The sequence below is a fragment of the Carassius auratus genome, chromosome 25 (assembly GCF_003368295.1).
Source record: "Carassius auratus strain Wakin chromosome 25, ASM336829v1, whole genome shotgun sequence".
Lineage (NCBI taxonomy): Eukaryota > Metazoa > Chordata > Actinopteri > Cypriniformes > Cyprinidae > Carassius > Carassius auratus.
In genome coordinates, this window is record NC_039267.1 from 4,484,678 (window position 1) to 4,502,517 (window position 17,840).

The window sequence follows — 17,840 nt, forward strand, 5'->3', positions numbered from 1 at the left end:
AAAAAAAAAACACTTTCCTTTTTTCCCCACTACGGTCCACTGTCTTTAATATTCTTTAACGCATTAGCAATAGAAATGTTGCTGACTAGTCTCCCTCAGCCAAGTAGATTCTGGCTGGAAATTGTAAGAAATTTTGAAATGGCAATAAAACTTTCCCTGGCAACTCTCAGGGTCTTTTGCTTTTGGAAAGTCCATATAACCCACTATAGAGCCAGAATCAAGAATCTAAATAACCTTTTCTCATTATCTTGTTGGCACAGTTGAAAAGCCAAGGGGGTAAAGGGAGCAAATGCCAACCCACTAAGATTCCTACATTTTTACAATTAAAAATCAAATGAAATTTGCTTGGATTTGGTGACAGGTTCATCCATGGCAGCCTCCTGTCAATATTTGAGAAAGATGTTAAAGCCAACCTACAGTATTTCAGCACACTTGTTGAGTTGACTGAATGAGAGATGTGATGTCACATACAATCAACTCACATTATTCTGCAGCCTTGCATATTCTTTGCTAAAGGCTGCTACTGCTCTTCAACTTAAAACTTGTTAATACACTAGCTCAAACCAGCCCCAAATTATTATGTTTAGCTTCATTAGGAGTTATGGACTAGTTATCACTACATACTGTACAATACAGTGCAACATAGTATACATTTCTACCTGCTTCATTGTTGCAAATTAAAGACGGTCACATTCTTGGCTCACAATCTTGCAGGCTAATTGACCCTTATTTGTCCCTATATTAGCTCTGCGATAAGGAGAAACCAGGTCAGTCGCCTTTTTTGGAAAGGTCTAGAACAGTAGATGGACCCTAGCCAGGTTTTAAGTGGTGAATTGGGAGAAACCTGGCAGCGGAGTGACCACAGTTGATACGCCAAACACGTTTTGAGTCCTTGTTTATCTGATGTTTGGTTGTCTGTACGTGTGCCAATGTGACAACCTTAAACTGCTCAGTAAGACATAATCAAGGCACGTGCTATCACAGAGACAACACAGCTGGCTCGCTGCAATGTGAAGAGTGTCAATATTGTACATCTCTGTCTAGAGTATAGATGGGTCAGTATAAGGAGTGTCAGAGGACTATGTACAGTAGAAGTAGACAAAATCCTCATTAGAACTCAACTGAAACTTTTATTCATTTGCTTGAAAATGGACAGGCAACAAATCGAGACAACTGCCATGCCTTATGTGGCCTCGTAGTTTTCACTTGCACATAGGACTACTAAATAAATGTATATAAATTGAGATTATAAACTGAGATTATATGTAGATTACAGTATTACATTTAGTTCTACAATTGTTGAATACAAACTTTTCAGTCTGTTCTTTGCATTGATGATGGAGAATCAACTTTATTTTGTGTGATTTGAGTAGCTTATAAAGAAATGATCCTTCCTGTGCCAGCTATCACCACCTTGTTGTTGAATCCCATGTAACGCATGCTTGAATCCAGAACTGGATTTTGTCTGAAACAAAAATAATAAAACATAATTTGACATTAACAAGAGGTTAAGTTAGAAATGCACTTACTAAATGGGTTACATATTGCTCAAGGACACAACGATGACAGCCACACACCAAACCCCAAGAAACACCAAGATTGCAACTTTCTTCAAAGACAGTGTGTGGTGGCCCATGAAAATATAAATACCACAAGCTCTAGGTTGTTGCTATGCAGTTGCTAAGGTGTTTCAGCACATAAATTGTCTCAGTACATGCTTACGTATAAATTGGATCCTGTCTGAAACACGATGCTTCTTATATGTGGTGATCTGCCACTCGAATGAAGAGAAAAAGAACACTAGAGATAAACAGCTGAGCTATGACTCATTCCACCATTATAGCAGGAATGAAGGAGAACAGGTCACTTGACAGATATTTATGGATTTTTTTTCTCATCAGCCTGAACGCACTTGTCTGTCAAAAAACAAAGGTGAGGAGAGAGGTAGTGAGACAAAAAGACATAAAAACACAGGAGAAGACACCATTTTTTGCACATCCAACACTTGCTCAGCCTATTTATAAAAGGCGGGTCACTCTGCAGTGAGCAATACTGCAAACAAAACAGACGAATGAGGCATTGCAAGTAGCTGAGAAAGAAAAGGGCAATGTCTTCCAATACCCTATCCATTCCGACATCAAACATCAGCAGAACTTCCACAAGGGTTGTTCTGTATGAAAATGCAAAGAAGACAGAACTAAGTCGAAAAAACAAAACTGAACAAATTTGCTAAAGGACTCACCTGTTTGGGCATGTTGGACCACTCAGCTCATTTAAATTGAAGGTGCATCATATGTAAATCTTATTCCATCTGTAGTGTTTACAAAAGATCTGATTACTAATAGTTTGAAAATAAGGTCATTGTTAATAATTGGCTAGCAACAGCAAGTGGTACAAATAAAAGCTATATGAAATGTTCCATATGACATTAACCCAAATACATTTGTGAAAAGAAAAATCAAAGGAAGACTTTGCCTCCTCATTTTAGAAGTCCACCACAGGTTCCACCATCAAAAATATTAATAAGGGGGGCATATAACACTGTTCTCAACCTCCCACTTACTTTAGTGCACAGGCTTGTTTGAGCCGGTGTTTCAGAGTGAATGCAAACCCAGTCGGGGAGAGATTAGCCACATCTGAAGAGCAGCGCGGGGGCGTTAGCTTAGATATGGCTAATCCTGACACCTCTGTTTCTCTCTCCATCTCTCACTCTTTTGCCTCTGAGTCGTGTCTGTTCTTTTCAAATGAGAAGGTCTGAAATTGGGCTCAATGGAACAGTTAAGGCGAGAAGCCAAAAAAAAAAAGCTCAAAGACAGATATGGGAACACTAGTGGATACTTTTCCTCCAACTCTGTTAAAAAGAGATGCAACACAGTGAGCTGAGGACAGATAAGATCTGAAATCATTTGCAGGATTCTCATACAGTCTAAAACATGAATAATTCTGCAACAAATTAGAGGTCTATTGAGAAAGGAAGAGATTATGGAAAGATGTCAGTGCTTTTTTCAGAAATGCTTTAACTTTTTGGGTTTACATTAAAATATGTTCAGCGTTCCTGTCTTTCTGTGTGTGTGTGTGTGTTTATTCAAATGAAATGCAATCTTAAGGCACAACGCAATGTTCTAGTACCAGTGTCTACTCAATATGCAGTGTTGCTACAGAGACAGTGCTACTGTAGATACATTCATTGTGCTTGCATACAATCTCTGTTAAAGTCTTGATTTGGTAATGAACTGTAGTTGTCTAATACTGCACACTGGACTACATCTTCATAAAATAATATTGCCTATGTGTCTGCACTTAAAGAAACACCTTGCATGCACTGTAAATCAGTAAGCTATAAATGCCACAGTCACAGTTCTTAATAAAAACAGACTATTAACAAGGTTATTTGGGAGTAGTTGGGTCAGTTCCATGTTCAAACTACTTAAGAGTAGTACATCTATCTCTAGCTCATGCCAGAAAAGCCACACTGTGAATCCAGGTCAGGAGTGATTCATTGAGCAACAACAAGAAATGGTAGTGTTCTCGGAGACACAGCATGGGTCATGATGAAACACTTGACACCACTCACTAGGAAGCTAAGGAATGGTAACATAGGATTTTTAACTCTGTATGTCAAGTGAAGAGAATAATATTTAATGATAGATTCAGTGTCATTTAACTTTTAAAAGATAGCATTGCTGTGTGGTTTCTAAAATGTTACAATTATTTTAGTGCTGTGTAGTTTCTATTATGTTGGGTGGGTGCTTGCAAGCCCAAGAAAACAAGTACCTTGATCAAGGGCACAAGTCATGGCTTTTACCTTGTGGAATTGAATCAGCCTTCTGGTTAACGTTGCCCTCAACCACTATCCAACACTGTCCTAAAAACGAGAGAGACAACTGTAATTTACTCTTTGCCAACATTAATGCTTTTATTTACTGTCTGAGTATGTATGGTTATTCAATAAAGTCACTGACCTTTTTGTAATCAAGCCACCAAATGATGTAACGACAAGAGAACTGTAGGGCAATGAGTGACTTTTCTTTAGTTTAGACCTTTCAGAAAGTCAATAAATCCCTCTTGCCCTACCCAAGCCAACTCAGCTGAGGCTGCAGAGACAACAAAGTCGATATGACCATCCCAAAGGGACATATCAATAACTTCCATTACGAAAACTCGGATGAGGTCATCCACATCGGCTGACCCAAATTTTAAACATGAACAAGCAGCTAGGACTAATAGGCATGCTCATTAAAATAAAGACGACAAAGACATTCGAAATCTGATCCTGAAGAAAAGAGATTCCTAGTTTAAATATGCATAAGATAAAGAGGTTTGTTTTCAGAGGGGAGAGAAAGTTGCACCGAAGTGTGGAGACATGCGGTGATTTGATTAGTCCTTGTGTTGACTGATGCAAATAAGGCTCGCTCACACACAGTCACGAACAGCCTGATGACATACAAATGTTACCTCAGAAATTCTAAATATAAGAGCTCATGGATTATCAGAACCAGCACTCTTTATATGACGGCATAAATGTCCACTTATGTTTCAGTCTCTGAACACCAGAAATAATCTTTGTTAAAATGTTTCAGAAATTGACATCCATAACCTGCAAACTCAAAAACTCCCCAGGCTACGAAAAAAAAAACACACACACACAGACGAAACCTGGTCATTTCATCTTTAAGATGAGTAAATGGAAGAATCTGTAATTGCTTTATAAAAAGCACATCTCTGGGAAAAAAAAATACTTATTTGTAAAGATAAAGAATTAATGACTTTTATGACATATCAAGGAAGAAACAGAGTGAAAAAATAGAATAAATTGATTTATTGACCATATACCAATTTGAAATCATGTTTATACACAAAAATATTACAGTAAAAAGTTCACAAGCAATTAACACAAGTCTCTCAATAACACAAACACACATGCATGTGTCCCACTTTCTCACACTCGCAAGAAAGTGTTCTCAGTTCTCCTTCGTAATCTTTCGGTCTTTCAGGCCTGCAGGTCTGTCATTTTCCTCTTTCTGTAGTTGATAACTAGACTAGAAGCAGTGAGGTGAGAGGACCGGCCCTTTTCCCACAGTTGGAAACTGTTTAGTCCACTCTGGCCTGCCTTAAACAAGCTCCTCTCTAAGCAGTCCAAGCGCTCCACCAGCGCTGATGTGTCTTCATTGTAGGCATTCTGGGACGAGTCCATGGTCCGACGGAAACGACCGATGAATGTCTGATAAGACAGATGGGGACAGTATATAGATTTTAGGATACAGGAACATAGGATACAGTCAGGAACAGTTGCAAAATAAATATCTAGTTTAACAAGCATTATATATGAATAAAAACAGCAGCAGAAGTGATCAAAACAAGTAGACTCCATGACTAAAACTAAAAGACATTTGCTATTTGCAATTTTATAGACATTACAGAAGAATTCAGCCATATCTTGCTCAAAGTTCAAAGCTGTTTGTTGCATTGAAATAATCAATACACAGTACTAGCTATTTAAAGCCCTAAACTATGCCCTGAATGTTCCCTGATGAAACACTATAGAACTGTACGTCCTCTTCAAACTGGCATATCAGTCTGCCCAGCAACTGGTCAGTCCTAGTAATGATTTTAAACGTACTGCTCCCTCTATTGGTTGAAGTAAGAAACAGAAGATGCATTATTACACATTGCTTAGTTATTTAACTGACATGATTTCAGCATGTGAAGCTGTGTACCCTAACAGCAAGCTAGCTTTCTTCTAACCAACCCATTACTAACAGGTTAAGGTAAATGAAACAACTCATCATATCTTATATGTTTAACATATGATTTAGCTTGAATGTGCATGCTTTTTACAGCCATAATTGTTTATTGTGTGACTACCTATCTAGACATGCTCACCTGGAGGATGGTATTCGCAATCTCTGGGTTTTCTGGGCTGTCAAAATGTAGCAACTGGGAGCCTAAACCATAATAATACGGCCCCATTTTGTACAAGTCTACAACAGAGGGATCTGCCCCGAACACTGTTCTCCAACCCTCACGATACACCTTTGGCAGCTCCATGGACAGCACTCGCCTCTTCCTTTCATACAGACCCTTGGCCAGCCACAGTGGCATCTCCATCTTTGTGCCCTGAAACATTAAAACACAAGTATAAATCAATCACGTACAAAACATGTGCCAAAAGACAGAACCTGTTTCTCATATGAAGTTAAAATTAGGCACCCATATTATATATATATATATATATATATATATATATATATATAGTTAGGGACTTATGTTTAAGGTTCAAAAAGGTGGAAAATTCCAGTAAATTTTCAGAAACATTACAGAAGTTTTGGAAACTCTCCAGGATTTTGGGGAAAATTTCCACCTCTTTGTAACCCTACTTAGCCTATATTTAATGAGTATGCAAAACACTTTCTCTCCATGCAACTCAGACTTTTTCTGACCCAATATCAGTGTTAATATAATTTCTGTCATGAATATTTCCACAGTGCCATTTGTATTTGTAACAGTCTGTGGCGAACATAACAGTTACGGAAATTATAATTTGGCTAACAAAAGAACTTGTCCTTTTATCTTCTTAAAGCGAACATCGTAGTTAACGTAGCATTTTATAAAACAGACATATTTTCAAAATTTTGCTTAAATTTAGCACAACTTAAGGAATGTACAGCTTGCTTGCAAATAACGACCAAAAAATCCCAGAAGAGATATAAATATGAAAATAAAAAAGGTAGTAAATGCTTTTATAGCCATTTTAAAAACAAACATGAATGATAAAACGAGAAAGTTTACCTCTGGTATGTCGCGTGTCTCGCTGGATTTCTCGAGGAACCCGAGTCGCGGGAACGCGCTCTCAGTCCTGCACGGCAGTCGCTCGTGAGAAAGTAAAATATCATCGAGAGAAAAGTAATTCTCCTCCATTCCGATCCCCGGGGGGACAGGCATGTAGGATTGCGATTCCATTTGTATTGTTTATGAGTGAACTGAAAATGAGCAAACAGAACTAAGAGAAAATAAAGAGGAACAAGTCAAAACAACAGCACCGTCAAAGCAGCATTTGGCGCGCAACTTCAAATGAGAACTAATAGAGCATCGAGCACGAGGAGCATCGAACACAGACGCGAGCAGTCGATAACAGAGCGATTGAAGACAGACAGCAACTCAAATCCTCTTTGATTTACAGCACACTTATACTTTATAAAATACCAGCTCAGTATACATGCTTAGTAAAAAAAAAAAGTATATATATATATATATATATATATATATATATATATATATATATATATATATATATATATATATATATTAGAACATGTTAAAATCGTTTTAATTCTTTTTAGAAAAAAATAAAACAATTACAAAAACGTGATTAAATTAACATAATACTTTGTTTCTGCATTATGTTTGTGTAGACAATATACTGATCACTATTTCTTTCATGTGCATTTATCACGTTGGCCATCAGATGACGCTATTTCTTTACTTTACAACAGAAAAAATCTGTAATTGCAATGATTACTGCCTGTCAGTTAGAACTGGATATCATACTCATCTAAACATAACAATAGTTTGCCAGTGGCCTGTCATTAAACAGACTTATAATTAAAACATCTCATTAGTATGTTGTAAAATCAAAAAGGTGTTTACAGCACAATATAAGCAGACACTTAATGAAACTTTAAGTTCTTGTATTGTAAAAAGTCAGTTTCTGTTCTTAAACAGAATCAGAATCAGAATGAGCTTTATTGCCAGGTATGTTTAGACATATGAGGAATTAGTTTCGTAGTGCAACAGAATGACAGCGACAGAACAAAAAACACATAATAAAAGAAAAAAAAGAAAAAAAATAATCTCTAAATAAAGGTGTCCATTAATATATTATCTCTAACTGCACTGCCACACAGTTGTGTGCTTTTCATCTGCATATAAATGCTATAATATTCTCAAATCCACTTTGATTTACAGCATACATATATGAAAAATAAGTTCATGAAGAAGCAATAACAGGTCACTGTCTTCTTTTAAAGAGAAAATACAGTATTGCAGTTATAAAGGTCACAGCCAAATTTTCAGAACAGATTCACTACTCTGTTTTATTCAATTTATTTTTGGACATAAATTATGGTTTTATTTATGTGCTCATATCCTAAGATTACCCATAATTTATATTCTCAAAATAGTCTTCAGTGTGACATTGCTCAATGCCCTGAACACACTTCAACTAAAATGTTGTTTTGTGAGATAGGCAGGCAGTAGTAAATAATATAATAATCATGTACTTGATGCTTATTTTAAAAAGCCTCAGGGGGAAAAAAGTAATAATTAACATCACTGTCTATGGTTGTTATGGTCCTGGTTACAAGATTGTGTCTCTTAAAAAATGTAAAAAAGGTTTTATGCAATGCACACTATGATATTAATGATGCAGTCCATACATAATTTATGAATCCCAAAAAATAAATAAAGCTTAATATATTGATTTACTGCATGCGATGAATAGAAATACAGCAGATGTGTTGTCTTACTGAGTTTATTTGAATGTATTGAATATTATTTGATTGTATATTGCAATTATCTTTCAGCATGCCTTATATGTTTGTGTGTGTGTGTGTGTTGTGTGTGTTTTACTTTTTCCTGTTTTTATGTGTTTTAATTAATCATCAAGGTACAAAAATAGTCATGCCAGTAAAGTACTTTGAATTAAATTTTGCACATACTGTATCAGTTTGTGATTTTCTGTCAATAACTGTCAAATGCCCTGAGATTTCATGGCTTGCTTACAGAACACACTCGCACTTTTGGCCCCATTATGGAGATGAAAGTGGTTATGGTCATTTTTCTCAACTCAAGCATCTATTAGGCCTCCGAATGGATTGCTGCAAATGAAAACATGAGGAGTAGGCTACCTAAATTAAATCATGTCTGCCTTCTCTGTGTTAACTTCGTTATGGTAATGTTACTGGGTCACATCTCTGTCCTCCTTTAACACCAGATCACCACGCGGCTGTTGGAGGCGAGACGATGTCTGCGTGGAAAAAAAGAAAAGACACTTCTTAATAATTGATTGTTTGGGCTAGGTATTGTAAATCCATGCTCGCGTTTACAGCACATCTCGCCACTGTTGATCCGCGTATGCGCAGTAAGCTCCTCTATTGTCTCTCAGCAGCAGCAGCAGCAGCACACGCTCAATCGATCTCCAGGCAGACGGAGGGAGGACCAGCGGACCTCTGGACCGATACACTGGACGGGCATCATGGCTGATGTATTTTCAGTCAGTCCTCTCTGAATAAGAGAGCGCTTTTGCATTCAAAGTACTGCGGATGTGTTGTTGCGCCTGGTGATTTTGGACAGGCTGTCCTGTCAGTTGCTTATAAGCGGAGAACGTGTTGCGTTTTTGCTCGCGCGAACGGCTTTATTTCCACCCCCTTGTTCCCTAAGGTGATTATTGAGACTTTAGGTCCATGATTCGACCAGGAACATGTGCTGTCGCGTCTGCGAGACACAGCTGTTTTAGTCAGACTTGACAGCCGCGGATTTCAGCGCTTGTTTTGGTCTCTTGTTTGGAGGAGGCTCGAGAAGCGCCGCAGGGCGATCCGTGACACCCTTTCCGCGACACCCCCACCCATTTTTAGCGGATACTTTTGGATGGGGGGCAAGCAGAGTACGGCGGGGCGGCCCCGGGGAGCTTTTCCCGGTGTCTCGACGGATGACAGCGCGGTGCCACCTTCGGCCCACTTCGGACACTACCGGCCAGGTGGCACGATGGGACTGCGCAGCCGCTCGGTGAGCTCCGTGGCGGGGATGGGCATAGATCATAGCGCCACGGTGCCCTTCGGGTTTTACAACCCCAGAGGAACAGACTCGGACAGAGCTGGAGGGGGGTCTGGCCCGGATCCCGCTCATAACGGTAATGGATACCAAGAAACGGGCGGCGGGCACCACACGGACGGTATGCTTTACCTGGGACCCCGGGCGTCGTTGGCAGACACTTTGCCCCTGCACATTGCGCCCCGATGGTTTAGCCCCAATAGCGGTAAGTGATAACTCAAACTCCGCATAAACAGGGCGCAGTGGCACAAAGCTATATCGATGCCACCACATGTAGCACGGAATATCACTTGAGGGCACGCTGCTGCTCCAGTTTTCGCGCCGGCGGGAGGGGGAATGCGCACGAGACCTGTCTGACCAACGGCTGGCACGAATCGACGTTATTAAGCCAGGTTGCCAAATCTTACTGGGACAATTAGCCTATGATTACACAGGGAGGGGGACTCATGGTTATCATCCGCTTAGCTCGAACCACAATATGTCTCTGTGACTGGGTTTTATAAGTAGGGATTTAGCTTCTTTACAGTGACTCGAATCTTTTGAATCACTTCACTTAAAAGATCCGTTTGCTGGTTTGTTAAGCGATTATTTTTTTGTGCTTGCGAGCAAGTCACTGTATCAATTATTGAACTATTTGTTAAAAAAAAAACATTCATTTTGATCTCCATTTACACAGCTCCAAAAGAGTTGCATTGAGTACATTACTTTAAACACGGATGGTTATAAGTCAACATATTCATAGATCATCTGCACCTTTCTCTTGTGAGAGGACAATATTAACTTGCTTGACAAGCTAAGCGATCAGTAAGTTTATCAGCGTAAATAAACATAATAGATGCCTGGTTGATCTTTCACGACCCATTGAGTTCATTCACATTGAAATGTCTCATTCTATGTTGCTCAGAGTCTAGTTTCAACCAATAAAATGGTCAATCACAACCAGTTTTCGGTGACAGTGATTTTGACAAGTACAACATGTTCCTGGATCAACATCCTTGTTGATCCTAGAACAACATCCCAATTAGCCAATCAGAATTGAGGGATAACTTTTCAGGAAATATCTGTTTTAGGTTTAAAATAAGGGTTAGGTGCTTCTTTGTTAATCAGCTATCATTTCCCTCTGATTGTAGGAATAAATTATGGGTAGGGTTAGGTTTAGGGGTAGAGATTGGGTTTAGTCGATATTTTTGGACAGTAATGTTGATCCTGGAACATGTCTTACTTGGCAAAATCACGGCGAGCACCAGTATTGGAAAGCTACATATTCATGCTATATCAGTCCTCTCAGACAGTCCCTTGCCTCTAAATGAAGAGACAGAAATATGAGTCAGCACATGGAAGAGAACAAGAAAGATTCATTCCCGACTAAAACACCACTGCTAGGCTTGTCGAGGCCTGAGCCGCAGCGCTCTGATGTCTTCCAGCCTCAGTCTCTCGGTGCCCGTTAAGCAACCCTCAAATGTGGCCTCCAGAGGAAATCTGCCAGATGTAAACAATTTGACTCCATTTTCCCTTAAAGGTTATGCCACTGACACCAAATGAGATTTCCCTCATTTTCAGGGAACGTAGCTCATGTTAACAGGTGATGCGTTCAGCCATGAATGTCATGGTGTGTGATTTGGCTTCTAAACAGTGATCAGCCACAGGTTGCCAGGTTGCTACTGTGAGTTAATGAATGTCACAGTGAACACAAGCGATGTCAGGTGCCTTTCTGAAGGGTGGGGCTCAGGGATCATGAGGGGAAATGGTTCTTGGAAAAGTACTGCCTGTTCCCCTGTGTTTGAAAGTAAGACTCAGTAAATACAGTAGGTATATTCTCATGTCAAACACTTAATGAAATGGGAATGACTCATCTGAAATGCAGACTTACCCACTCATATCAGCCCAGTTTACCTATAATTTAAAGCTGCATAAATGTGAAAACATTTACTCTGCCATTTTATTTTCCTCTTTTAAAGAGATAGTAATCTTTAGTAATCTTTTACTCGCCCTCGTGTTGTTCCAAACCTGTATGGATTTCTTTCTTTCCATGGAACACAAAAACAGATATTTTGCAAATTATTGTGATTTTCTGTCCATATAGTGCAAAAACAAAATCATTCTTCAAAAAAAACCTTCTTTGGTATTCCACAGAAAAAAATAAGTACTGTATTGTAACAGTTGGATTTGTTAAACATTCATTCTTTACTTACTCTATTTTGTAATAAAATGGTCCTTTACAACCAGTATCCCCAAAAGCTACATATTTGTTCTATATCAGTCCTTTAAGAAAGAAATCTGTTGGTTTGAGCATCCTTACTAGCAGCAGAAACATTAGCTCAACCAATCTGTTTGGCTGGCCAATGGCAGATGGAGGGAGTGTTCAGGAAACCTGTTTGACACTCATTATTTTTGCAGTTCGGTTCAGCCGTTGACACAGAAACTTCACCTTTAAAAATCAACTGCTATGGTTTACAGTTTTGCTGTTAGACTATTTCAGGGGGGAAAAAAACCTTTAACTGTATAGATTTGATAAGCTGTAAGCTTATATTATCTGTAGAGCTATCGACCCCTTCAGGCTCTACAAGACATGAATGAGCCTGGATTCAATCAGTGTCTTACAAGTAAATTCTGTTTATTCTTACTAGGCAAACAGAAGTTTTGTTTACATGAGTGGCCGGCCTACTTGCAACACATTGTAGACAGCTTTAAGCCTATCGCTTTATTCATCTCCTTTTTCAAACTTCGTGATATTTACAGTAACTGAATTACCACTGACCATCTTTGGTGAGGTGGAATCAGCTTTCTTTTCTTTCTTTTCTTTTTTTTTCTTTCTTTTCATTAAATATTTATTTGCAATTATTGTTATGGACATCCAAGTGAATGGATTACTAAAAAATGAACAAATATGTAGGGAAGGGACTGGGTTCAATCAACTGGTTGTGGAGCCAGATCTGTAAGAAAAGAGTGATATTTATGCAGACTAAATAATTAGGGAAGTCTCTTTTCTTATAAATAGATTTAGGTAAGGGTTTAATTCTGACTTTAAATAGAAAATATAGATCAAGTCAGTGAAACAAATAATATGTATCTGAAAAAGAGAGTTTTGCCAATTGTGGAGAACTCACAGATTCTGGGTGGTAGCTACTCTTACAAAATATATTGGAAATATACTGAAAAAATATAATGCAATATTAAATACATTTCTATTTATTGGAAACAATTGGTTACATTTTTCAATATACTGCAATATGTTTATTGTCCATTTATAACTATATATTGATATACATATAAAAATAGCCTACATATAAACTTTAGCAATGAAGAATCTGCACTTCATTTTTACATGTAATAGCTTTATAAAAAAAAATTATTAAGAATTTAATCCTTGGTTTTACACAAAACGGATATTTTCTTGGCACACTTTGGGCCCTTACAGAGCCATATAGAGAGAGAGTTGCGACAACGGAAGTTCGAAATGTTTGGTTGTCACGTGATTCGTGTAGACTTCAAATAGTTCCAGGAAGTGCATTGGCGGCCATTCAAACTAATAGAGTAGAGTGACAGAACTGCGATTTCTGGTAATAAGGAGTCAATAAATGCATTTATTTTATATATTTATACAACACACCGACATATGTGTGTAGCATGAGTATGTAGTTACAGCAATGTTGTTTATAAAATATCAAATCGGATAATATATGAGGATGTGTTCAAGTACCGTTATTTTAAAAACGTATTTCATGCTAACATTAAGTTGTATAAACACGGGTTGCTGTTGCCTTTTTACGTTACATATTGTCCTTTTATTCCACTGATCTCATGTTAACTAATGTCATATTGATGACTTTCAGGTAGAACAGAGACAGGCTGGTGACAGGTGATTTTCAGTTTGCACCGCACTATGGGTCAATTAACTGTTAGCAGCAGTAATTAGCATGTTAAATAAATGTAAAATTAAGCTTACTGTTTATATTTCTTACAATTACATATAGTAATATAATTATGTATTATAAATAATATATCTATTATATCTAGTATAATTCTTACAATACTTATTCATGTACACAATATATTCAGGTTTAAAACAACTTAAGCATACTCGTATATAAACATGTACACTGCCATTCAAAAGTAATGATTCTGAAAATTCAGGTTGGCATCACAGGAGTATATTACATTTTAAAATAGAAAACAGTTATTTTAAATTGTAATTATATATTACGAGATTACTTTGTATTTTTATTCAAATAAATACAATTAACTGTTTACAGCAATTCCATGAATACATTTCTAATAAATTGAATAGCATGCCAAGCATTTTGTATGTGTCCTTTCTTTCATTTTGTCCTTGCATAGTATCCACCATGGTTTGCTGTGCTGCATGGGGATGCTCTACTTGGTCAGAGGAAGGTGTGCGAATGTATGTCTTCCCAGCTGACATAGAAAGGAGAAAATAATGGTTGGCTCAAGTCAGCAGGAGCAATCTAAATATAAATAAAAATTACAACAACAAAAAATTGTTAGGTAATTATACTTAAATTTGTTTGCACTTTTTTACATTGAAAATGATTTACTAGAAATAAGGAACAAGCAAAGCCTTGCAAAACCCAGGGAGCTGAGACTCAGGGTGAGACATTGCAGGGAGTCATCAGTGTTACCTATAACTGTACATTTAACCACCATGTGATATGTACAGTATGTGGGTAGACAAAAAAAAGTTGTCTGTGGAAACTAAACTGAAGTCACTCTGCAGGCAAATTGAGGCAAAGCAATATGTCATGACCAAAAAATTCAAGAGTAGGCTGAGACCAGATGCTATTCCCAGAATCTTTGTACATCGTCCTGTGGTCAAAAAGAGGAGGGCCCTGCTCCACGATGCACCCCTAGACCTGTGAACATGCAAGAAATGGCTGCTGATTACAGCTATGTTATTTCAGGTGATTCATATATAATATGTACAAACTTGTACTAGTTGATGTAATGTGATATTTTCGATATTTAAAATTAGCAATACCATGTTTTCTGCCTCTATCAGTTTCAAAGCTAAAGAAGAAGGAAAAAAGTGCGAGGACACTCAGAGAAGGTTAAAGTGACAGTGAAGAAAAAGGACATGGCTAGAGAGGAGAGACAGGGACAGGTGACACTGCCCAGTCAGTCAGCAGCCAGTCAGCATTCCAGTGAACCATCAACCAGTTGCCTGGGTCTATTAAAAAAATTAAAGAGACAAGAAAAAAAATATCAAACAATGCAAAGGCAGCACTAAGAAAAATAAAGATCATCACTGATGCTCCATCCCAGAACAGTCCAGTGGCACCACTAATCCACCCCACCAGCACCCACAGTATGTTACTTTTATACACTAACAAGTTTAAGTATATAATACAGTATTATTATATAATATAGACAGGTAATAGTCAATGAATCACAATGACTAAAAACACTCCACCCATGTTTTTGCAAACTCGATTCACTCTAAATTTATATCAATAGGGTGTATTTTATTATTAAGAAATTTAATACGTGTAATAAGGAACAAACGTTATAACCTCATTTTTACCACTTCCACTCACCGCTGTCACACGTTATATTGAACTAACGTAATAGGCTATGTAAGGTTAGCTAACTTTCCCCACCCTGCAAAAAAATATGTTTATACTCCTTTTTTTCTAATTCCAAACACGATGGATGAAACTGAATTAAGAGAACAGATTTTACAATCAATAGGGTGTTCGTTACTAACTTTATTCAGTTCCAGTCCTAGCCTAATCTGTTAGTTATCTGATAACATCCCTTAAATCTACTCATTTAATGAGTAATACTCTACTAGAAGGTTTTAACTTACAATTTATTGTTATTTAGATGTACTGGTAATATACAATCGTATATTTTAACGTCTTACCTTTTAAAAGTGCGTCGCAAACGGTTTGTTCTGCTGCATCTCTACGGCGCGGCATCGGTTTGCCTTTTACTTCCGGGAACTATTTAGAGGCTCCACGAGCCGCCATTGCTGTAAAAAAAAGCGTTCCATTGGAGTCAATGGAGTTGTCGCAACTCTCACTCTATATGGCTCTGGGCCCTTAGTACCAACTGAGCATCGTCTAAACACCAAGCCTACCTGAGTATTGTTGCTGACCATGTCGATCCCTTTATGACTATAGTGTACCCATTTTCTGATGGCTACTTCCAGCAGGAATGTCAGAAAGCTCAAATCAGCTCAGACTGGTTTCTTAAACATGACAATGAGTTCACTTTACTCAAATGGCCTCGACAGTCACCAGATCTCAATCCAATAGAGCAGCTTTGGGATTGGCTGGAAAAGGAGATTCACATCATGGATGTGCAGCCGACAAATCTGCAGCAACTGCGTGATGCTATCATGTCAATATGGAGCAAAATCTCTGAGGAATGTTTCCAACACCTTGTTGAATCTATGCCATGAAGAATTAAGGCAGTTCTGAAGGCCAAAGGGGGTCCAACCCAGTACTAGCAAAGTGGCCTATGAGTGTATGTTTTCCTCATAACTGAGTACATATATTATACATACATGTTGCCATATAAATGTAAATATAAATATATATATATATATATATATATATATATATTCAAATATTTACACACACAAAGTAGCATATTTTATTACATGTACATCTATATATGAAAGATATTTGAATATAAAATTAAATATTACGATATATAAATATATTGTCAATAAGCAATAACTATTTAAATATATTCATTGTTAATATATAGGAAATATATTTAATATAGGTTGTTGCTAGGATGTTCTAAATGGTTGCTAATGTGTTCTGGGTGGTTGCTAGGGCATTGCTAGGATGTTATTATGTCCTCAAGTTCATTTGATATTCTGACCCAATGATACATGATTTTTTTATTGCCTGCCAGGAGAATATGATATCTTAGAAATGTAGCACACCTCTCCTCAACAAGTCGCACGACACGATATGTCATTCATGTCCGTAACGCAAACGTGTGGGATGAGTTATGGACTGGAAAACAAGTATGAGCAATCATAGTAGCGATCCTTTTCTTAGCAAGCACCGCTAATCATCAATAATTGCCTTTATTTAAATCTTAAGCACTGGTGATTTAAAGATGACTCATTGATGATTGTTTATTGAGAGGAAGTTGTTCAGAATAATTGTAGGCTCATTGTGTTAGTAGCAGTGTTTAATTTCCAATTAGAAAATGGTATTTCTCGCTGATCTTTTTGTTGAAATTATGAATTCCATTCTGTGCTGTCATGGCAGTCTTCACATAGTGTAGCTAGTCTGCTTATTTCAAAGCTGGTCCATTGATGTTAAAGCTGTAGCATATTTGTGTTGAAGGCTGGTCAACTCACCTGTTTGCTGCACACAAGCAGATTAAAAGCAACAGTAAACGCTCTGCTAAAAGTGCTCTGTTTAATCATTATCGCTCACACATTAGAAAACTGAGTTATCATTCACTGGCCTCCGCTGCTGCATCAAAACGGAAGTCTTTGAGATGACATTCTTAAGTCAACGTAAACATTTTGCATTAATTACAACCGAAACGGAGTGTTACGGTGCTGGTTTAAGTGGCAAGTCTTTTAGGAATGTTGGGATCGTGGAACATCTGTGCTGATCTGTCTAGCAGCAGGATTCAAGAAATATAGGTCACTCTCTCAAATTATTTCTGCTTTTTCTTTGCCTCACTGGTCTCTCTCTCTCTCTCTTTCTCTCTCTTAGCTCACGGTGTAATACATTTATGCAAAGACACATGCGCAGCATCTTGCTGACACAAAAGGAAGACACAGAGTTCCAAAAACAAAATCAGACACGCACATATGCACAGATATACAGGGTGTGTTCCAGTCGCCTGGTAGTGTCTCGGAAGTTGATTTCTGGAGATATTCAGCCATGTTGAGTGGAAAAAGTGTTTGATGGCATTGCCATTGGACATCTACACGTATCCCCTTCTCTGTGCACAGCGAGCAGTGTGCACTGTGTAGGGCCCCTGTGAATTGGCCAGCCGCTACACACCGCAGAGTT

At 37.9% G+C, this 17,840-nt stretch overlaps 2 protein-coding genes across 2 annotated transcripts in view; one reads left to right on the forward strand and one right to left on the reverse strand.

Moving 5' to 3' along the window:
* Positions 1-4,804: 4,804 nt before the first annotated feature.
* Positions 4,805-7,080, reverse strand: gins3 (GINS complex subunit 3). Its single transcript, XM_026202154.1, has 3 exons — positions 6,790-7,080; positions 5,884-6,117; positions 4,805-5,221 (listed from the first exon to the last, which is right to left on the reverse strand). Exons 1-3 carry the CDS (start codon positions 6,958-6,960, stop codon positions 4,991-4,993), a joined length of 636 nt encoding a protein of 211 aa, XP_026057939.1. The 5' UTR covers positions 6,961-7,080; the 3' UTR covers positions 4,805-4,990.
* Positions 7,081-8,998: 1,918 nt separating this feature from the next.
* LOC113043045 (E3 ubiquitin-protein ligase znrf1-like) overlaps positions 8,999-17,840 on the forward strand; it is a 30,381-nt gene continuing 21,539 nt past the window's right edge. The window contains exon 1 of the mRNA XM_026202157.1: positions 8,999-10,033. Within this exon, the coding sequence (XP_026057942.1) occupies positions 9,646-10,033 (388 nt within the window). The 5' untranslated portion in view covers positions 8,999-9,645. The remainder of the gene's footprint in view (positions 10,034-17,840) is intronic.